Source organism: Dendroctonus ponderosae, unplaced genomic scaffold (genome assembly GCF_020466585.1).
Source record: "Dendroctonus ponderosae isolate FM_Combo_2020 unplaced genomic scaffold, Dpon_F_20191213v2 Dpon_F_20191213_4, whole genome shotgun sequence".
In the NCBI taxonomy this organism is placed as follows: domain Eukaryota; kingdom Metazoa; phylum Arthropoda; class Insecta; order Coleoptera; family Curculionidae; genus Dendroctonus; species Dendroctonus ponderosae.
In genome coordinates this window covers 227,951-250,634 of record NW_026018611.1, presented here as the reverse complement: position 1 = coordinate 250,634, position 22,684 = coordinate 227,951, and the positions used below count along the sequence as shown (strand labels likewise).

The following is a 22,684-nucleotide window of genomic DNA, read 5'->3' as shown; positions in this document are numbered from 1 at the left end:
GGATTTTTTATACAATTTGATGCCCCGAAATAGAGCTAAACGCTCCCCAGTCGTCCGCAGCGACTTTGATTAAGGAGTTAAATTAATGAATCGTAAATAGTGGCTTTGCTGGGTTTAGATAAGGTTTTAGATGGTTTGGCTTTTAGGCAAAAGACGACGATTTCGTCTGTTTAAGTGATGGATTTTTTTCAACAGTTTCTGACGAATTTTGTGGCGGTAGATCACAAATAAATACATTTTTCTTTTAATGATAAACTTGACTGGTTGCCACTGAACAAATCTGAAACGTTTTTAGAGTAAAAACTAGTCTAAAAATAGCTTTATATGTGTTTCATTCATGTTGGGGTTTGGTTGTGGATCGTAAAACCGAAAAAATGTAGCATTTGCCAGAAATATTTCCCCCGTTAGACAAACAACAAAAACGATCCCGGCTGGATGCTCTTAAAGATGACAAATTTTGGGATTTATAAGTTTGCGGCAACGATATCTGGAGCCATATAAACCTTTCATCGTTTGCCATAGAGGTGGAATGGTTATAAAAACGTTTTATTAGAGCTTCACTTGAATGCAAAGATATAATTTAATATTTGACTCCAGTAGCAGCCACCTGAACATGCGAAAGCACAATTTTGCCAGGAAATTTAGGTAAAACAAGTAATGAAAGGGCGCTTTATTAAAATGGCAAAAGAACCTTATAATGGGGAAACTTTTAACGCTGTTAAAGCTCATTCGCATAAAAACTCAGAGGACTGAATAGGACGGATATTATCATTTAATTTGCTCGCTCTTTTACGTTCACTCGCGCGGTGTATTTCTATTAGTATTTTCATGTGATTGTATGTTTGCCCCGAAATTGTTACATGAGAGCAAATGAAGCATTATCTGAGCTCACCCTGCAGTAATTAGAGTTCGTGACCATTATTTTGTTGGGCCTGAAGACAAATGAACGCCCTCGACGACGCTCTCGACGCCTTTGTACAGCTGACAGTCACTTTAGCTGTATAAGTAAGCGACGACACAAAAATAGATAAAAATAACTCAAGTACTCCAACTTGACACCGTAATCACCTCGAGGATGTTTGCCCACTCAGAAACTGTTCCACAGTCTTCTGTTTTTGATCCTCGGGCGCGAATTTATGGCGTTTTAGTATTTGACGAACAAACTGTTTAAGTTCCGTATTAATTTATTAAAATCTGCACGCAGTTTGCTTGTCTGGATCGACCACAAAGTTGGTGAATTTTTGGAGAATCGGTAATTCGTCAACGATTTGACTACGGCAAATGCTCGATTTTGATGAGGATTTTGCGCCTATGGAGACCATGCGGTTTTTAAGGCATGCATTTTTGATATGGAAACATAAAATGCAGACAGGAAAACATAATGTACTTTTACACACTTCATCATGCCACAGAAAAGTCCCTTTCAAAGCACTTAATGTTGCTGTTCTTAAAACGGCTTATTAGCATTTAATTAAATAATCGGCCAGCATAGCGCTCAATAATTGTGTTTGGGCAATTAGCGATCCTCTCGGGCATCCCAGAAGCTTTTAGTGTACAAATTCTTGGGATTAATCATTTAAGGTGCCCCGACTGCAGCAGGTTTTGGACAACTAATTCGCCTTATTAATATAAGCCACTGGCTTTGGGCATTTTGTCAACAACCCAATAGGAGCAATTAGGGCTCGGGTTGCCGATCTATTTAGCTGAAATAACCCATTGAAAACCAGCATTAAACTGCCTGAATCATGCAACTTTAATGAACGTTTCCATGGTGTTAATGCGTGCAGGAGAAACTGTCGAGTTTTGCGAGCATTGCGAGCTAAAAAGCCGTTACAGAAAAAATGTTCTGCCCTAGAAACTAAACCCTAAAGCCCATCAGCTAAACCTTACCACACTGATCTATCGCCTTCTAAACTCCATGTTCGCTTACAAGTAAAATAAATAATTATTCATTTAACATCCACACCACAAGTTAAATCCTGGGCCTTAAACATTCCAGCCGCCGTCGTTGTTGTCCTTTTCCGAAATATGCGAAAACCCTTTTGGGTCTTAAGGGATTCGCGAACATGATTAACTATTGTTGAGCTTAAGACAGCCCAGAAGTTTATCATTGTAAGCAGATCCTTTGCCTGGTTACTTATTGGAAAACTCATCCATCAGCTGAATGGTTGGTTGCTTTGTATAAAAACAAAGGCGAGGGAATAAGAACGGTTTTTTGAGGGTAAAAATACATTGAAGGTGGCCATTGGTCGCACTAGGTGAATTACTCCAAAGAAAATTATTCGGTTCTTCAGAGCTGTTCTGCTGTTAATAAAGCCATCCGTCTGTTTTTCCCGGGCGCATTTCACCGCTCCCAATAAAATAAAGTTTAGCAAAAAGACCCCAAAACAAAATACGAGCAAGAAAATCTATTGCTGTTAGAGTCGAAATCCCATCTCCGCAGGGTATCCTAATAAATGATAAGAATTTAAAAGCCGGAAGAATGGGGATTTTAGAGTACTGCGGGATAATTTAGGGGTTTTTGCCCATGCAGGCCACTGATCTGGCATGATCTGCAGGCTCTGGCGAATTTAACTAGAAAGTACTAACACTGTTAAAGACCTGGAAAGGGCAATGAAACCTTTGCGGTTTGAAAGAAGACGCCCACACAGAGAACCAACCCCAAAGAGGCCAAAAGTCATAAATTTCCTACTATCCTGAGGTCTTTCACCCACGTGAGTGGCGAAAGGGAAGATAAAAACTTAAAACCCGCAAAATGAGCATTTTAAATGCAATCGTAAAATGAAAAATTAGATCCAAAGCGCTATTAGACATAACTAAAGTGGCAAACAGCCAAGGTTTTTTTCTTTTGCACCCTGGAATTTTCCAATGGGATTCAAAGAAATTATCAGCTGCTGATCAAGATAGAACAACTAAGTTTTCGGCACTGATGTCGCTTTAAAAATTATGTGTATTTGTCAAGTCCGCTGGAAAATGCTTCACATTTACGTAAAGTTTATCCCCAAATGGCCTACATAACTTCCACCCACTGACAGAAATAAAAACAGATAAATCACCCCCCCAAGACGTATAGAATTGATCAATAACTTAAAGCTAATGTAGATTGGAAAACCGACTTTCTTATTAATTGTTATTCGAAAAACCTTAGACGCTGAGTGAAGTGTTTTTCCGCTGCTATTTTCTGGAGAAAGTGTAGTCGGATGCCCACCTAACAATAGCCTCTTTGTTTGCCACACAATGGCTTGTTGGCAAGCTGAGAAGAATGTCTCTTCGGGGAAACACGAATTTACTATTGTAAAATTTGACTGTTTTATGTGTCCTGTGCGCCCTATTTTTGCGATAAGGTTTGGGGCATTTTCTTTTGCTGATTTTACCCGTTTTGATCGTTTTATAACGATCTGCCGGTGAATAACGATGTAATGCAATGCATGAATAATGCACTTGAATCGCGGGACGAGCCAAGAAAAGTCCCGAATTTAATGAGTCAATAAAACCGGAGAATTGAGAATGAATTGAAATGTGGTGGAAATGGGGCTGGCCCATGAATGTTAAAAGGCAATATTTTTAGGATGATTTGTTTTATGCAGAAATGAGCTGAGGTTCGTATTGCTTTCAGAATTTTTCAGAGTAGAATTTTGCTTCCAAAACTACTTTATGTGGAGTGGATTTTTGCAGTTTTAAAACTCGTTTTTCTAGGTTTTATTTAATTTGCAATTATTGAGCTTTTTATTTTTCTCGAAATTTTTCAGCTTAGATTGAGTTTCTGTACAGTTCAGTAGCTTGCCATTGTTTCCAGATATTTTCAAACACATCTTTACGTATATTTTACTGGAAACTTTCACTCCTTTTCAACTAAACTTCTTATAGGTAAAGAGCAAAAACTACATTGGATGTTTACACATTCTTAATTTTGCTGTTTAGTGGTTTTGACGGTGTTTCAAGGTATTTCAACAAAACTCCTATTCGAAAGTTTAGGGACCAAATTTCGACTTTTGAAACCAGAAACCTTAAAAATGTGGAAAATGTTAATCAAAAGATTCTTTATATTAAAATGTACAATAAGCATCCGTTTAATGTTTGCGAGCTTTATAAACGGTTTCGTTATTGAAAATTTGTATATACATTCCTGACTGTTTTTCAAATTCCAAATCAAAATTAATTCCTGGGTTTCAGTCATTTATTGTCTTTATTTATCAATTAAAATACGTTTCGGTGTATTTTTCCACCATCATCAGTTTCTATGTGTARCGTTKYTGCTGYTTTAAGCCTTAGCATACATTTTCTGTAAAATGCCATATATTTCCTTTAGTAGACCTAAACAGCTGCATATTGCAAATCTTTGCTCGAAAACTAACTATGTATTTCGCTCCAACAGCATCCATCTAGAAGCTCATGTTTTTTGTTGGCCGTTTTTTCGGAAAAACTCTAATGACTGAAAATGCATCAAATTTTGTACCATTTTCACAGTAAAGTTGTGAGGGTTCAAACCCTCTGACTCTTCTGATCCAAATCGACTGAAAGTTGCGCCCAAATTTGAGAGGTTTTTCTCTATAACCGCTCATATCTTTCTATACTGAACTCGAACTGGCTCTAATGTAGCCAATCTATCGTTCAACGTACAACTTCATGTTGCTTAATATAAAACTCTCCCAAACCCGCTCTATTTAGGTCAATGCTGTCTTTCCTGTTCAAGAGCGAGCAAATTGAATTTCTTCTAGAGATATGTTTCCAAGGGCGGCTGCAAAGTATTTCAATTTTTAGAGCTTTCTTTGAGCGCGGCCGCTACTTTGATTAAACCACCCCAATGTGCTCGATATTGCAAACAAAAAACATTCGGTTTTTTTTCAATTAAATGCGTGTGTATTTGCATAAGTACAGGGTTTTGGATTGGAACGAGTGTGTTGAAATCTTTCCGGTTGCCGGAGCAAATGTTTACATTTTGCTTACACGGTAAATTTCGCGCAAAAATGAATTTTGTATTCAAATCTCGTTCGGAGCCAGTGGCTTTTGAATCCAACGCAACATGGTTTGGGCTAAAAGATCCGAGTGAAACGTGGAATGGCTTGACAAAAGCCATCACTTTAAGTTGGGTTTTGTTTCGGAAAATCACAAGTTTTGGAGCAACAACCGAAAACTGGAAACATCACATATTTTTCAATAGGGAATTTTAAATTGTCAAAATCAGCTTTGCGTTAAAAGATAGCGAGAATTCGCTTGGAGCGAAGGACCTGCACATTAATCAATACCTTGGAAGGGAGAAGGTCGTCGTTGTCGGGCCCGATAAAAGCATCCAAAGGATCCCCATCTTAAGGTCAATTTAATCGTATTTCCTGTCAGCAGGAATCGTAAGAATTCAATTTGCGCCCAGAGTATCACTCCAATGGCCTGCGGCCAATGAACACAGCTTCTTAAAAGATAAACTAATTTTCCGGATTTTATCAATATAATTTCAATCCACTTAAAAAGCTTTGCACGTATTGAAAAACCGCATAATTTACGGCAAAATTAATAAATCGGTCGATCCGTATGAATGAATTGGCAACGCGAATCAGGTGGAATTTTAACTCTGAATTTCATCCAACGATTTATGATGGGGTGCTAATGATCGACGAAATGATAAATGGTAATGAAGGGCGAAATTGCCGCCTACACCCACAGCTAATGGAAATTTTAGTCTAATAATCGAAATATAAGAGAAATTTTAATTCGTGCTGAGAGCTTTTTTAGAGCCCACTCAAATAATTCACTTCCTCATTAGGCGTGGACGATTTTTAATGCTTTGCGCGTTACTCAATTCGATTGCAATTTTTACACTTCGTTGTCTTTTCTATTTGATTCTTTTATGCATATTAGTTGAGTATAAATAGATTAGCTTTGAAATCCACGACAAATTTCGCTCGAATAGCTGATAAATCTGCCAGTGTGGGACTTTTGAAAGTGTATTTTTTGCTTTACAAACAGTCCAAAGCTCTGGATTGTTTATTTCGAACTAATTCACACCGGAGCCCGATTAAATTTGGCGGTGCCCATCCAGATATCTGCCTCAGAAATAATCTGAGGATGGCCCCGGATTGTTGTGGGCGGAACAAGTGTCATAACAGGCATCCAGTTCTCGAAATGGAGAAATTGCGCCAGTAAATTATGCGGGTGTGAATTAATAGGATTAGACAGCAGTTACATTTCGCCTGGATGATTTCAGTCAATTTTAGCCACTTTCCTCGAGCTCCTATTCGCTATTTTTATTTGCTTGGGGCTTTGAAAGCAAGCGTTTTGGGAAAACTTGCTGGTTTGGAAGGTTTCCAAAATTTTTCGGGTTTAATTAAGTATATTAGAGCGTGGATGAAGCGTTTTGTATCAAAGCGTGTTGCTGTTACAGGCCAATTTCGCAACCATTACCACTTTTACAATTTTTCGATATTTTACGACGGGCCCCATAAAATGTTTTATTCCTCGAGGGCATTGATGCAATAACCATGCGGCTGTAACTCTTCAAAAGAGCGATAAACCGTCCTTCTCAGTAGGGAATTAGATTGGCTAATTTATAATAGCTTATTGGGCAGTGTCGGCATCACCCTAGTTTAACCAGTTTTAGCCTAAACTTTTGGTCGTTCTTTCATAGGTTTTATTCAGTTTTCTGTCTAAAAAGATTGATTTTTTCACGGGATTTTCGCTCAATTAGAGGCAGCAAGAGTTCTTTGATTTTTTCTTTGTGAGCGTTTGCAGATGTTTTCAGTCGCCCATGCTGGCTCGTTAGGGGAACTTCTTGGGGGAACGTCTTTGGGCATAAATCACAGTTTTTTTCGTTTTTGTGCCGACAATTGCAGATTGAAAAGGAAAGTGCTATTTTACTTTTGCCGTATTCTCCCGAGCGATAATGGGATTTTTCCCAAAATAAATTTTTTGGGGATTTTTGAATTCTTCCATCCGGTCACAAACTCATTAGAGAGTGTTTAATGGCAAATTCCGTTTTGCCGCAAGAAACACTCCAAATTTAGCGGCTTTTTTTTATTTTCTCGTCCAGTCAGTGTCGTGCCGGAATTGCAAATTTGTGCCTCGAAATAATTCGCGTCTAAAAAACTGTAAAAACATTATTGGAATTAAAAGTATCACAGAACTTTAGCGGCTTTAAGTTGCGCATAAAGGCACTGTGCTGAGATATTTACAGGAAATCGCTGCAATCGATGCAAGTGATGTTTTTCTGGATGCAATTGAAGAATCACTTCATGGTTTAAGCCAAAATGTGCATAATTGGGCAAAAAATCTGCACCATTAAACGCAGTAAAAATTGCCGTATTATCATGAAAGGTTTCTCATTTAAGTAAGTAGACATTTTAGAGATAAAACACTTCTGTACACCGGAATTTGTACGTGTGTTTTCCTGGGCAAAGGACAAGGTCCTGCAACTTTTCAACGGTTGAATTTAAATCGAATTTTTACGACCTCGGAGCAAAGATTTCGTGGACTGCAAGTGTCCAAGTTTTTTTCGTCTAGCCAATTTTAATGACCAAAAAAAACCAACTGCGTTCAATGGATGTTTCCCGACAGAACTTTTTGGGTGAAACGCTGAAGCATCCGACCTTGGGATATCAGTTCAAACAAACCGTTCGAAAGAGCGCTGTTGACTTTAAGTTGATTCTGATGGATAAAACTCGAAATGAAGCACCCTCATAAATACAATGGCTCGAAAAGTTGGAGCTTCACATCAGACACACATGATTTCAATTTATTGGATGCGGCACAGCTCATGTTCCTGAACATGATGGCCGTAATATAAAGGCGTCCCTGAAATTCTGCATAAACTGGCTCCGTTTCATAAAGTTGTCCAGTTGCTGTCGTGTTGAGCTGAGAAGAGATTTGAAACGGCGTAGTCGAATATCCTAGACCGTCGCCATAGCTACGGAGGTATAAATCCTGGGTGGATAAAGCTGAAACTCCCCAGCTAAAATATAGCGCGTTAAGCTGATGGTATTATTGAGCTTTTTGCATTCGGGGAAAGTTTCATAATCATTCGATGTGTGAAAAGCGTCGCTAACAAAGTGTGAGCAAATTTTCTATGCAAGCACCTGGCATTAAGGGAGGAATTTTCAATTAAAGGATGCCGGCAATTGATTAATTTGGAAAGCGACAGTTTACCCAGTCAGTCAACCCCCATTTATCCATCCATCTTCCGGAAGTAGTGATTGGAAAATTTAACATGTCAAGGCGACGCCTCTTTCACGTGGATGTAAAATTGACTAATCGCACAATTTACTATGGAAAATCTCACGTAGCTGGCGAAGATTTGCGCTAATGCTGCGAAAAATTGACTATGAAAGTAATTAAACGCGTTCGCGATATTTGCAATCCATCCTGCCAAGTTGTGCCCGGGCGTATTTCAATTCACTTAAATCCCCATTTATATTTCAATCGTCTTTCCGTTTGGTCCTGAGGTGAGCTTTTGTATTAAAATTACCCTCATTTTTCTTCAACAGCGTTTCCTACTTTAATTTTTCTCCAGTTCGGTGGCATAACTTAATTTATTCGCAGGCGTAAATGAACCCGACAATGGTACGTGCCGTCAACGCCATGGATGGATTCGCGTCCTTTTTATTTCCTTGACTTAAATCGGAAGAACGCTCGCGGTGTAAGTCTCGTTTCATAAAAGTGTTCTTTTTTTCCTATTGATTTGGCTGGGATGTTTTCGAATGCAATTTGTTCATTGTTTTTGAATCCTCGAAAATGTGGATACAAAAATCAGGAACGCTTGGTGGCCTGATGGCATAAAACGTCTATATCTCAGAAGCGGTTGAAAATTTCCTATCATCCGTCCAGACCTTTTTTTACAGCCGGTTTCAAACTGCTTCGGTTTCGACCAAAATTCCCCACCTTTAAAAAGACAGAAGCAAAAATAAAGGCACCATTGAAACTACCGTAATAACCAGTAAGATCTTTTTGTTTGAACATCTCCAGAACCGTTTTTAGTGATAATCAGACAATTTCAACCAGTAAAATGATGGGGGCAAAGCTTAACAAGCACTTGAACATTTTCCGAATTAGAATCCCAGCAGTCAGAGCACAGATTTCAAGGAAATTCAGCAACTTTTCAATTCATCCAATTTTTTTCTTCTCCACTGACTCAATTCGGAATTGATTTCACATTTGGTTCCTTCTTTGCTGATAAAAAACATCAGAACTCTCCACTAAATCTAATCAATTTGCCATTAGTTCAACAACGTTTCTCGTATGCAAAGTGTAGCAGCCATCCAATTATTTTCCTCCTACTAGCACTCATGCGCTTGTCAATTAGTTAAAAGCAAATTGCCGAAATTGCGGGCGAAACCCTTCGAAATTTAAAATTCAAATTCATATTGATTCGGCCTCATTGTCATTTTCTGAGCGAAGCATTCGGTACAGCTTGTCGAACTTTTATCAAAATCGTGTCGCGACATAATCGGGCTCCAGGCTGTGTGGTGAATCCAAAAAAATCCATCTGCGGCTTTGTACTAAATTTTCACTTTAAGAAATTGCCAATAATTTGCTGTTTGGGGGTTTTTGCTCCTGCAAACCGAAACACTTTTCTCAAAGTTGGGTGACGCTCTCAATTGATCAGACATCAACTTTTACTCAAGTTGATTGTGTGCCTGAGCTTGTAAACACGGGTATCAAAATTGAACTTTTCAAAAACTCTTTAAAACTTTATTACGGAGAAATGAAGCAATAAAGTTCAGAGAAACCGAGTAGATTGCAACTACAATCGAATTTCCAATCAGTTTAACGGTGGATCGGGAAAGTAAATAAGCCAAGTCAAATTAAGATTTTCAAGCGAAAATGCACTTTGGACGTCGTTGTTCAGTGGGTTGTTTAGGAGCAAGTCGATAGAACTAGAGAAGAATTTCTATAAATTATTCAACTAGAATCGTTTAAAAGCTCTGATATTGTCAATATTTACTATTACACACTTTATGGGCTAGGAATTTATTTGTCCGGCAATTCCGAGTCTAAATACACCAAATTCCAATTTATGGCATTAGTGGAAGCGATCGTTTATTCCAGTTGCAACAGGCAATCCGGTAGCATTTCATGTCGATCGCGTAATGCCAATTTAAACTGCTTTTTGTACTTTTAGTAATTTAATGAAAAAGTACTCTTCTCTTATGGCAGCGCTTGTTAACTAAAATAAGTTCCGAATTTAATGAGCGTCTTGACTAGAAATTGTTGATTAGCCCTTAGAAAAGTATCATTTTGCACATTAACTCCTGGGACTTTTTCAGTGAGCAAAATTAATTTGCAGAATTAACATTCGCGCACTTCTCGTTCTGGAAATGGCCACTTTGTAGGACAAATTAGTAGTTTATAAATATGGATGTCGGTAAAACGTCCCCAGTTTCGCTCCTGAAAAGTGCTCGCTGGTGCTCTTTTGCCTTGAAATTGTTTTAGCAACTTTTTTACTGCAAATTGCCCCTTTCTGGGTAAATAGTAAGTCGGTTTAAATCTACCCTAATGGAAATATCCGGAACCACCACATAATTCACCCAAAAGAGCCAACGAGCAGGGCAAAAAGAAGACGCGCACCGTGATTTATGGACAGTTACCATGAATTGCTAAAAATCCCCTTATTCTAACTGTCACCGATCAGGAAACTAGTTATAGAAAATTAAATTCTAGGCGCCGGTTTATGTAAATTTGCGCCGTTTATTTATAAAAGTTTCAACACAGCAACTTGCTGGACTGTTCGGAAAATCTTGTGAGAAGCCCGGAAATAAATATAACCGTCTAAAGGTCAAAGAAAGGTAGCCAAAATGCACATTGCGGCAAAAGCCCATGTTACAACTCGAATGCATTTCAATGAAACCATGTGTGATGTTTCAGATTTATCGCGAAAACGGTCCAGGATATTTATTAACCTTTCCGTGCGAATAAGTGCAGTTTTGTGGAGATTCTATCTGCTAAATGGGTCCAGACTTTCAATTCGAATAGTGCAGAATTGCACTAAAAGAACGGTTAAGCTGGAAATATCATTTTATTGGGCTTTCAGCGTCAAGTCACTACGAATATCCAATTTTGGAATTGTCTTGGCATCGGTTTCGACTTTACTGCAACGTTCGTTTTGTTCATTTCTTAAGGCATTTGTGGATAAGGAATTAATGATCACATTGGAGCAGTCTCAGGTTTTTTCAGTTTATTGGTGCCAAAGCGTTATTTACGATTTTTTAAGCTTTAATTCGATGTCAAAATGAACGATTATATGAATTATAATCAAAACTCTGAAAGTTAAGCAGCAGTTTTCAGAAAATTATAAATATCCCACTTAATCTTCGGCATTTCGAAATATTCCCCATAGCAAAGTTTATGAGAACCCAAGGCCTAGAATCTCGAAGTATATCCCAGCAATGTTGCTTAATAAAACTGAAAATTCAGTTTGAAAAGCCGGAGATTCTGTAATGAAATTACCGCCGTCGATCGATCGATAGATCCCTGATCATTAAGGATAATTAAGTGAATTAAAAACCATTTATTGTCGATTAATTTTGATAGAAATTGTCGTTTAGTTGGCGCGTTTTTGATCAATACATGAAACATTGGACTCTAATTTAAAATAAAACAGTTGCTTTATGAATTATTGGATCTCTTCAGGAACTTTTCCATTTAAGCAAAGAACGCCCAATCAAGTTCTGACGGTAAATATGTGTCCTAAATGAAATTCCTCCAGTTATTGAACTCTGAACTTAAGCTTGCCAGGGGGCAATTCAAGTGTATGCAAATAAGGGCCAACAGGGGCGGATCCCTTAAATTCAAAGGGGGGGCTTATGTAGAAAAAATACAATCTTCTGTTGCCTATGAAATTAGAAAAATTATCGCCGTTTTGTGCAAGAGTGGCGTAAGATTATTGCAAAATTTCATGTTTTCCGTCCCGTTTTGCATGTTTCTCGGAAGCAAAATGAACAAGAACGCTCGTTTTTACATCATTCCAAAGAGAGCTAAATGGCCTTTTTAGAAAGTGAACCATCGGTAACGAAATGTTGCCGTTTTCTCAAAAAATGCTTGAATTCAAGAAGTTTTAGATTGCAAAATCCGCTTGAACATAACGCTGCTTTTTTCGAAGTTTCTCAAGAACCATTCGAGCCAGAGAATTCGTTTTGGCATCGTTGGATAGAGAAGTGAATGGGGGGTCATGATCTTGAGGGCCAAACGTTTGTCGGGATATTAAGCTAGGGCTTCTGCAAAGTGAAATGATGATTTTTCAGTCTGGATTATGGTTTACACAGCATTTTCTCGCTAACTGGTTTTTCCTTCAACCATGGAGGCATTTCGGGTAATTGCAAATCTCGTCAGCATCCCTTTTCGGGAAATCGTGACGCAATTAATCCCACAGAACTAATTCCCCGTCACCACCAATAATTCCATGAAACTTCATTGTGTGTGCGCCTTTCTCCCGAATACAATTCCCGGATTAAGTTTTATGCTTGCAGGAAAATTCCGGGTAATAGTTTTCCTCGTGTTTTCAGTGTATGTAATTTAGGGCAACCGAAATGGGGCTTTTATGCAATTAATGAAAAACCGGTTTCTAAACTATAAAACTTATTTTTTCTAACTAAAAACTATTTTGATATATGTAAAGCTAACGCGTTTTTGAACGGAAGTTTTTTCGTCAATTTGATTTCGCGCAAAGGCTGTTTTCAGGCAACAGCAGGAAGAAGCGTTGTTTTGAAACATTTGCCCCAAAGATCTGGATGGCTTTGAGCAGATCTCGTGCCCCCTCGCAATTACCGCGTCGTCATCTTTAGAAAATGTTGAGTTTACGCTCGAAAGTTACTTGTTTCAATTTCGAGGGGAACAGCAACGGCTAAATGGAGAATTCTACTCTGTTGCCGGAAATGTTGTTTTAACCAACTGATGTGCTGAATGAAGTGACTGAATTGTTCAAAACTCTGGAAAATTATGCATTCTGAATCCCGGAAAAATTGCCTACAGCATCACAAAAATTGAAAAGATGATATCCAAACCTACATTGATTAGGAGTGAATAAACATGGTCTGCTTTGAGCCCATTCCGCTCGCATCTCTCTTAGAACACACTCGGATTGTTTCAGCCATTAATCAATAGTTCCGGACGACGGATCCGAACAAAACACAAATTACTCTTTCAAGTTGAGATTGAAGGGAACAAACGCTTTGCCCGATTGCAGTTGTTGAAAGTTGAAATGGGCATTTCCTGTACCTTTGATAAAGTAAAGTCGGTGATTTGTCTTGATTAGTCGGAAGCTGCCAGAATCGTCCAGAAAATTGCGCGGGTGTGATTTAGGCAGGCGATTGGATACATTTTCTTTCCACTCAGTCAAGTTCGAATCATCAATAACAACAAGTCAAATGTCTCCAACCAGCCTCAATAAATTCCATCTTTTCACGCAGTTTTTTTTTGGGAAAAACGTGCACATATTGCCTGTTTCAGGCGCGCCATAATAAATGAAGGTTCGTTTTTATTGTCTTCTCCATCTCCGCCCATTGTTGGGATAAATCACCCATCAAGTAGTGAGTGCACGTTTCACAATCTAAGCTCGATCATCTCCCAAAATGAAATATCGAATTGCGAAGAACGGGGAAAATGAAATATGGCTGAATGAAGTCAAAAAACCTGGATTATTGACTGCGTGCTGGATCCTCAGAAGGCTTAAACAGCTGAATGGGCCCCGAGGACGTTTTGTGGGGTTTGAGACAGGTCGAAAACCGCTTAATTAGAAAACCGAAAAGAACAGAAGGAAAGTCTTGTGAAAGTCAATTTTTTTCAAATCTCATTATACGCTGGTTGGATTTTCGAGCGCGTCCCAAGCAAACATGGGGTGCTAATTCTCAAACAAAATGCAAATTTGCTCGGGATTTTTACCGAAAGGGTAACTGTGTGGCGTCGTAGGTCTTTCCGGTCTGTTTTGGACTTTGTTTTCAATGGAAATTTTCCCGTTTAATTAAATTTTCAAATTTGCACAGTCAACAGCAAATATTAGTCGTTGCCAAAATCACAGAACGAACGTTCAATGTTGAACGTTTTTCCTTCAGAGAGTCTGATAAGCTTCAGTTTAAGAGCTTTGTGATGCGCTCAAGATACATGCATAAAACCACGTCTATTCCAGACAAAAATGGTCGAAAAAATCTCAGGGAAATATTCGGGCCGTGTCCCCGAACACGATTTCCCAAATGGACCATGCAAAATATGATTTTATATGAAATATTATATATTAAGCGTGTAGATATTTTGTTGAAGTGCTTTTTACTGAATGGAATTGATGTTGCTGCTTCACTGAACTGAATAGGGCCATACATAATAAAGCACCAAAAATATTCGCATGGAATCTGTATCATACACATTTAATGATTAATGATTGCATAATAGGACCGGTTGTGTTTGTTCATGTGATTTTTGCGATTTATTCCCGTTTATATACTAATCAATTCGTTTGAATATGAACAAACTGAAGTGGAAACTGTATTAATTTCGTTTATATTTATTATGTTATATTATGTTTTATTGAGAAGGTTTCCAAGGTTTACAAGTGCGTTTTTATTAATTTCTGGGTTTTTTCGACACATGAAGCGACAAAAATGTGCTTATACAGGGTGTTTGAAGCCGAAATAGCGTAGATGGAGGCTGTTAAAGATTGGAACTGCTTGAAAACCGCTTAAAATCGGCCAATTTTTGCAATTTATTTTGGTTTACAGCGCTCTAGCAAGTGTTTTTCTAGGCTGCTTGCATTTCTCGCTTTCTTCCGATGGAAATAATGTATAATTTGAGAGATTTAGGGCCATCTGGGTTTTTGCCAAAAATTAATAACTTTTTCGACCAAAAATTGAATTTTTACATACGCGTTTTTTGAGTTTTATGGATAGTTTCCGGCCCAAGAAGCTTGTTGAGGGCATACACAGGGTATTTGGGGTCATATTAGCGCAGATGTAGGCAATCGAAAATAGGAACTGCTTAAAAACCGCTTAAAATCGCCAATTTTTGCAGTTATTTTGGTTTACAGCGCTCTAGCAGGAACTTCACCGGTTTGGAAAACATATAAATGAAAACGGTATCAAAGTTAAACTTTAAACATTTTCAGACGTGCGTTTCTTCTATTCAATGCAAAAATCTTCAGGTTCCCCACTTTTCCCGTTTCGCAAAAATACACGTTCAAAAACGATTCGTTATCGAGGGTTCTTTGTAACCGTTCTTGGCGAGGAGGGTTAAACTTTGAAAAATTCTCCTTAAGGCCCTGAGAACGGTTTCAAAACAAAAGTCCCAACATGTACAGATGTGAGTTGCTTGTATGGAACGCAAAAATCGTCAAGTTTCCAGCTCCACTCATTTGGATGAAAAACGCATTCAAAGACGACTCGTTACCGATGGTTCTCTGTAACCGCTCTTAGCGAGGAGAGTTCAACTTTGAAAATTTTCCTTGAGCCAGTATGAATGGTTTCAAAATGAGCCTTCTAGCATGCTTCTTCAATTGAACGTAAAAATCGTCAAGTTCCCAGCTCCACTCATTTGGAAGAAAAACACATTCAAAGACGTCTCGTTACCGATGGTTCTCTGTAACCGCTCGTAGCGACTACGATTCAACTTTGAAAAATTCTCCTTAAGTCTGTGAGAATGCTTTCGCAATAAAACTTCTAGCATGCAGAGATGTGAGTTGCTTGTATGGAACGCAAAAATCTTCAAGTTCCCAACTCTACCCGTTTCAAAAAAATATACATTTAAAGACGACTCGTTACCGATGGTTCTCTGTAACCGCTCGTAGCGAGTAAGATTCAACTTTGAAAAATTCTCCTTAAGTCTGTGAGAATGGTTTCGAAATAAAACTTCTAGCATTTACAAACGTGAGCTTCTTCTATTAAATGCAAAAATCTTAAAGTTCCCAACTCCACCCGTTTCGAAAAAATGTACATTGAAAGACGACTCATCATCAATTGTTCTCGTGATGGCCCTAAGGGCCATTCAAGGGTTTTTAGATCAATGCATAGTTTTTAAACCGAGGAGCTGATTGATACCCATATACAAGGTGTTTGAGACCAAATTAAAGCAGATATAAGCAACTGCTCTAAAATCGCTCAAAATTGCAGTTGTTTTCGTTTAGAGCGCTCTAGTAGGTTTATATTTGCTCTGGTCGCATTTTGCACTTCCTTTGGAAGAAAATAGTGTGTAATTTAAGACATAAAGATCAATACCGCGCAAAACTGCTCAAAATAACATTAGCAAAAAGTGCTTGAGAATGTTTTCAGTTTTGCCTAGCAGAGGTATTTTCAAGCTTGAGTAGCCGAGGCTTTAAATTGTATACATTTAACTTGTAGGGTTTTTTTGCGTGCAATAAATTCTGTCGTCTTTCCTATCCCCAACAGTGCGGCATCCCAAAGCTCTAATTACATAATAATAATACACCGCTTAGACCATCGAGGCTCTGAACTCATTAATTTTCAGTGGCAAAGTCCTTAAAATTGAGTTTGTGGTCACCCTAAGTCCGCTGTTAAAGTTTAATTAAAATCTCTATCGAGTGAACGACTACTTTAATTTTTTCAAAGGACTCTCCTGATTAATTGTCGGTTCAGTCTTCGTAATTGGATTTAAAAGTTTTGATTAAAATCTGGGTCTTTTGTTTTTGTTCAATTATCGGGGAAGACGTTAATCTTACACCCCTTGTTTGCGTAAAGCTGCGCTTTTTGTAATCCAAAAATTAATTGTTATCTCAGGCCAATTGAATGCAATGAAACTAAGCCCAAACATTGTTAAAGTTTTTCTTGCTTAACGCTGTTTAAGCTAATGATTCTTGAGTGGTTTTGGAAATGTTCGATGATCGTTAAGCTCAATAATCAAAGACAGCAAACGAAACTTTCAACTTGAACCCGTAAAGTTGACTAATTAATCGAAAGGTGCAGACTTCGGTCGCAAAAGTGCAATATTAATTAGTCCCAAGTTGGACTTTCAGTCGAGTTTAGCACTTGGCAATAAAAGCGAAAAACGACACCCATTGGGGTGAACTTGCGACCTGGCGGCGATCACATCGAATTGGCCTAAACAAACATGCCCCGAAATTGGCAGAAGTTTCACTTTTGCCGATGTTTAGTTATTTAGGGGAAAGTTTTAATTTGTTGTACGACATTCGAAGGAATTTGCTGGAAACTGCACGGAAAAAAATGGAAATCTCACTCACCTGAAACCCGGATGTTCCCGCAGCTGAAGAGCTGGGATGCAGATGGGAGGCGCTGGTAGAGCCATAGTACTGGTTGTAGCTAGTGTCCAGAATTTTTTTGTGCGCAGATGCGTGCGCTCTATAAGCTGACACACTCAGCTTCATTTTCTCCACATTTTCCTCGCACTGGATGAGCCCCCCGACTGCTTTAAACCCAACTGAACTCTGGCATTGTGTCGCTTTTTTTCTTGGAAATACTCTCAACTCAGTTCGGCGATTTCCACTGCCACTCGGCTCCTCTTAGCTCAAAGTGACTGAGTGGAATTATCGATTAGTGATCATATTGAAGGTGGAAATAACTCCTTTCTGTATAGTTTCAATAGACCAAGAGGCGGTTCATGTGAATTTTTTATTAATTCTCATAGTCAGCAGTCGTAGGTTTGAAAAACAGAGTCGATTGAGGCGTTTGAAGGGGTGTTGAAGTGGTGTTGGGGCGAGTTTTGGGCGTAAGAATCTGCAACAAAAGGAAGGTTTACAATTAACTTTTTGCTCTAGAATGGATGAATGTGAGTTGAATCGATCAAGCGTTTTTAGATCGTCAAAATTGCGGATCTTTGAACCTTTCATAAAACCATTTTTTTTAGTGGTGATTTTTCATTTTCAAATTAAATTTAAAATAGAAGATAGAAGGGAAAATTGGATAAACTTATAAGTTTCAAACTCATTTGAAATAAAAAAAAAAAATTACTGTCATTTAAACTGTCGTTGACAATTGTGTAAAATTACCGTGCATTTTTTTGAACTTTTTTAACCGAAACCGCAAACTTTTACTTTAAACCCCCATCTCGCTTCCATCGCTTGCGGCCCTCGACTACGATTGATTAGTTTACCTCAAAAAACTGTTGCAAAACTCCATTTTTTTCCGTAAACTTCCCCAAGATTAAGGTGCTTTGTTTTGCACATTTCTTGTCCAACAATGAAAATGTGAAATATTCCGAAATTAATCTCGGCAGCAGCTACAGTGAGGAAAAGTACAATTTTCGAATACAACTTTCGAACATTTCCTCATCAGTTAAGCCTCTAATCCTGAAGTTCTCAAGCTCGTTGTGAAGTTTGTTTAATCATTTGGCTTCCTGTTGTATTTTCGAAGTTAAGAATATGGCGTTTATTGTGAACAGCAACTTTGGCCATTACGTTCAACTAGCGCAAACTTGGCATTTACTTAGCCCCGTTATATAAACTCTGTTGATATGATAAAGACTCCATCATGCTTGCAAGTGGAAACGGTATTTACTCATGAATCGGGCATTTTATCCATTTTTAGACTCTGTTCATAATTGATGAAGGTATGATGGGCCGTTTATTAATGAATATATTCTTATCCCGTCGCAGATTAAAATGATGTGCCTTGTAAAGTGGCGTTGTAAATCTGCATTTTGATGAGCCAAAGTCTTTGTTGGCTTAAAACGCATGGTGGCTTTTCTGCATAACGATATTGCTTTTTAGTGTGAAATTGCGACGAGCTTGTTTGCGTGCAAATGGAATTAGGGAGCTTAATAAAGTCTTTGCCTAGATAACTTCTTGTCAAAAATACGCTATTTTGAGATGCTAAACATTCCCAAAATGCCATTCCAAAGTAATTTTAGTTGGTTTAGAGCGTTTTCGCCCAATTACGGGGGTTTCAGTGAACCCGAAACTGCACTTTACGTAAGACCAAAGCGCTTTGTTGCCTGTTGATGAGTATGCAACTCGAAGCATACAATAAATTAGCCTTGTAAACTGTTCGCATTCGCCACTCAAGGGCAGTTTACATAATGATTGATTTCCGATTTAATTAGTTGACTAATGTTGGAAAACAGGTGGGAAAATTAATTATTTTTGCATAAATTAGCGCGCCTAAAAGCGGACAGTTTGCTAACAAAAAGTGCAGAAATTCCGTTTTCTTTGTCTATCGCTGCCTTATTTTTACAAACAAGAGCAAATAAGAAACTCCCTTGCCTTCCTTATTAATTGTTTTCCATTATACCGAATGTGTTATTAAGCGCGGCCAAGGGAAACGTTTCATTTCTAAACTGTCCTTTTCGGCAGTAAATGTGCGCAATTCACGGATCTTTTGCTTGAATAAGCATCAAGCAACGGTCGTGAACTAAACTCGACTTGGCGGTCTTTGCCACGCAAGCCTCCAAGTAATACACATATAATTATTCAAATGGAAACGGAATATTGGGCTCAATGTAGAGGGCTCAGCTTCAAATTGGTGCCTAAAGTTCCATTTAATGCCTCCAAATTACCACGAAGGAGGAAATTTTGAAATGAACTGGAAAAATTGCTCCAGTTGCTGCCTACCGGCCGAAAACCGGATCAAATCCAGTTGGGATTATTTTAATTTCAATAGTTGTTGAAAATTCTATTGATAAATTCAGTTCAGTTCAAATGTAGTTATTTTGCCATCATAATGTTAATCTAAAGCCCTAGTCACATGAGACCAAACTGACTCTCTGCTATTGGTATTTACGATGGCAAATAACGCTTATCGAAATTTCACCGATATCTACGGGATGGAAAAACCACACACTAAACGAGAAAAGGGGATCGGTTTACACATTGATCGCGATTTTCGCAGATAGACTTCTCGACGCCGACCTTTTCGCATGAATTTCGTTTTCGTCGGCCTCAACAAAACAAGTTGTTTCGGAAATGTTTGCGTCTATATCGGGACAAGATTTGTCTCTTCCAACCGACTAAGGGAACAGTGGAAAATTAGCTCTTAACCCGGAGCGGCCCTCTTCGAAGTTGCCTCCAGTGTAAACAAGCGGGGGTCCATCGCGAGTAATTAGTGAGGAAATGTGTTAATTGCTGAGCAGTGGGACTTAAAGAAAATTTGATCGGGATTATTCAAATCAAGCGCGAAGGAAAAGTGGAAAATCCATTTAAGAACATCACAAATCAGTTAAATTGACTGTTATCGGGTGTTCTTAGGGCGCACTGTAGGTTCATCAGTAAATGAAATGTGGAAAGTGGTGCAAAGAGTCACATTTTTGCGCTGAGTTGGGCATTAGTAACACGTTTTTGCGTTAAAAACTTTTTTCTAAAGTTGAAAATTTTTGCGTAATTTTCGGAAATTTGCCACATTTTTTAAATTTTTCGATTTTAAAAATTCCGTCGTTTGAGATGCTTTTGAAATTAAACTTTAATATCAATTGGCTCAACAATATTATTTAAATCAAAAAAGACATTGTTAAACGAAGCAAATGATCTCCAAGATTGAAGCTTAGGCACTTCATGTCCTTTGGAGGGTGTTTATAAACTCTTATTTAACACGTTTTTGCCTTAAAAACTGTTTTTCTAAAGTTGAATATTTTAGTGTTTATTTCGGAAATTTACCACATTTTTAAATTTTTTCCATTTTGAAAATTCCGTCGTTAGAGATGCTTTTGAAATTAAATTTTAATATTAAATTGCTCAACAATATTATTTCAATTAAAAAATACATTGTTAAACGAAGCAAATGATCTCCAAGTTTGCAGCTCAGGCAGACTTCATGTCCTTTGCAGGGTTTTTATAAACCATTAAAAAAACTAAATCATCAAATTACAAATTAGCTATTTCAAATTAAGATTGTTGAGTTAAATATAGATTTTCTCAAGAGTTAAAGTGTGAAGTTAAAAATTGTGTGCTTTTTCCCACTGTTGAAGAAAAAATTTAATTTGCTTTTCCATCCCATTTCAAACCATGGGAGCCATTTCAACGTCCAACCACTCACAGCTTTGTGCGTAAAAAATCATCGATTCTAAATAAACGCGTTTAAATCAAACCCTTAAATTGTCGCTGCCAAGACACAATTTACACCAAAAAAACACTAAAACTTAGGGGTTCCAACAACCAAATAAAGTAATAATCCCCTTTTTACAACTAGACAATCGGGTAAATTAAAAATACGAGGAAAACTCACCGCTAGAAAACCCCACTCGATGTATATTCCTTTGGCGAAGTTCACGCAAGTTTCACAGGAGAAAAAACTGACACAAACGGATCGCGAAAAAAAATCGATCAAGACACGCTAATGCCGATCAGTTTTTTTGGCACACCCGATATATCATCCCTTGAAAACGTGACCGAGTGGGAGACGGAAAGATCGGCTCGTGTCTGCTGAAAACTCGCTACTGAAACCGCTGAAAATTTCCCTCGATTCGGACTTCGCATTGCGAAAATCAAGCAGACTATTTCGGATGAAAACAGGCGGGGGCAGCACCTGTCGAGTCGCTCGAAGGCACTAAATATTGGCTAAATGCGGATAACATTTCTACCGGGAAGTTAACAAATAAAACTCATTGGAAGGATTGTACGAAAAGCGAATATATTTGCACTTTTCTTCAATTAATTGGCAAAACTTTCACGTTGGCCCTCTCATCTGTAAAAATACACTTCCAACTGCAGGAGAGATTAAAAAGGCGAAAATTACATGTAAACAATAATCACAGCAAAGCTAAAGCACGACCAAAAGTTAAAATTTAAAATTGATACAAATGCAACGTTTATAAATGCCATCTGTAAACCACACCAAGTAAAAAATATAGAAACAATTTGCCCATAAAATACACGAAACATTTAACAAATAAAAAACAATACGAAACGACTATTTAACAGGAATGTCACAGAAAAAGCGGGAATGGCAAACGAATTTAAAATCTAAGGCCACACCTTACTGAACAGATCCATGAAACTATCGTAAATCATGAAAGTAATGGCCACATCCAAACACACTCTACCCAATCTGGGCACTGTTCCCTTATAGAAAGCGAGCGCTCCTTCGTTTTTCCAAATTTGAATGGCACAGTCCAGGGTGTTTTTGTATTTGCTGGCCTCCAGGCCTTGCATTCGGGTTTTCACCACATCCAGTGGAGTGTTACCGAACACCGAGGCTGCACCTGAAAAAAAATCAGTTTGAGCAAGTGTTTCAGTGAATTCAAATTGAAAGTGAAGGGGTAATTTACCCGCGGTAGCGCCAAACAGCCCAACCAGCCACTTGGGAACCGGTTTCGACTTGTCTTCTCCTTTGTAGGCATCTTTCAGACTCTCCATGACGAAGAAACGAATCGCTTGATTCGAGCCTTGTTTCATCATGGTAGCAGTCAGTCCTTTATATACACCCCCAAAACCTTGAAAAAGAAGATTTCTCACATTAACAATTAAGAGTTTCTACTGCCCAGATAGGATTTGATATTCTATGAATATCCCAGAATGTTCAGAAAATATACATGGTTCAACATTCCTAACATGAAACATGCATATATATTCATCAAAGTTCATAAAAAATATATCCTAGGTATGTACATATATGTACATATTGGGTATATGTGCAGATGAACATGCCAGGTGGGTACATATTGTGTATGTGCAGGTGAATATACCCAGTATGTTCAAAACAAATATTCCGGTAATATACATGAATTATATCTACGGTATATTCCAAATTGGTTGAATATAAATTTTGCGTGCCCGCAGCAGAAAAGTAAGGGCATGTAAAAGTAAATCTTCTTACTACTA

At 38.1% G+C, this 22,684-nt stretch overlaps 2 protein-coding genes across 8 annotated transcripts in view; both read right to left on the bottom strand.

Annotated features, from left to right (window-relative positions):
* Positions 1 to 21,411, bottom strand: part of LOC109543231 (potassium/sodium hyperpolarization-activated cyclic nucleotide-gated channel 4) — a 53,911-nt gene extending 32,500 nt beyond the window's left edge. For 2 of the 4 annotated variants that reach the window (XM_019912838.2, XM_019912840.2), the window contains exons 1-2: positions 21,090 to 21,410; positions 17,159 to 17,651 (exon numbers count right to left, since the gene is read on the bottom strand). In XM_019912838.2, coding sequence (XP_019768397.2) covers positions 17,159 to 17,302 — 144 coding nt within the window. In that variant the 5' untranslated portion in view covers positions 17,303 to 17,651; positions 21,090 to 21,410. Of the gene's footprint in view, positions 1 to 17,158; positions 17,652 to 21,089 lie in introns of all 4 variants that reach the window. The other 2 variants (XM_019912837.2, XM_019912839.2) reach the window with 2 other exon arrangements.
* Positions 21,412 to 21,477: 66 nt separating this feature from the next.
* The window catches only part of LOC109543234 (putative tricarboxylate transport protein, mitochondrial), a 5,939-nt gene continuing 4,732 nt past the window's right edge, over positions 21,478 to 22,684 (bottom strand). For all 4 annotated transcript variants that reach the window (XM_019912844.2, XM_019912846.2, XM_019912842.2 and 1 more), the window contains 2 exons: positions 22,132 to 22,296; positions 21,478 to 22,065 (listed from right to left, as the gene is read on the bottom strand). In XM_019912844.2, coding sequence (XP_019768403.1) covers positions 21,827 to 22,065; positions 22,132 to 22,296 — 404 coding nt within the window. In that variant the 3' untranslated portion in view covers positions 21,478 to 21,826. The remainder of the gene's footprint in view (positions 22,066 to 22,131; positions 22,297 to 22,684) is intronic.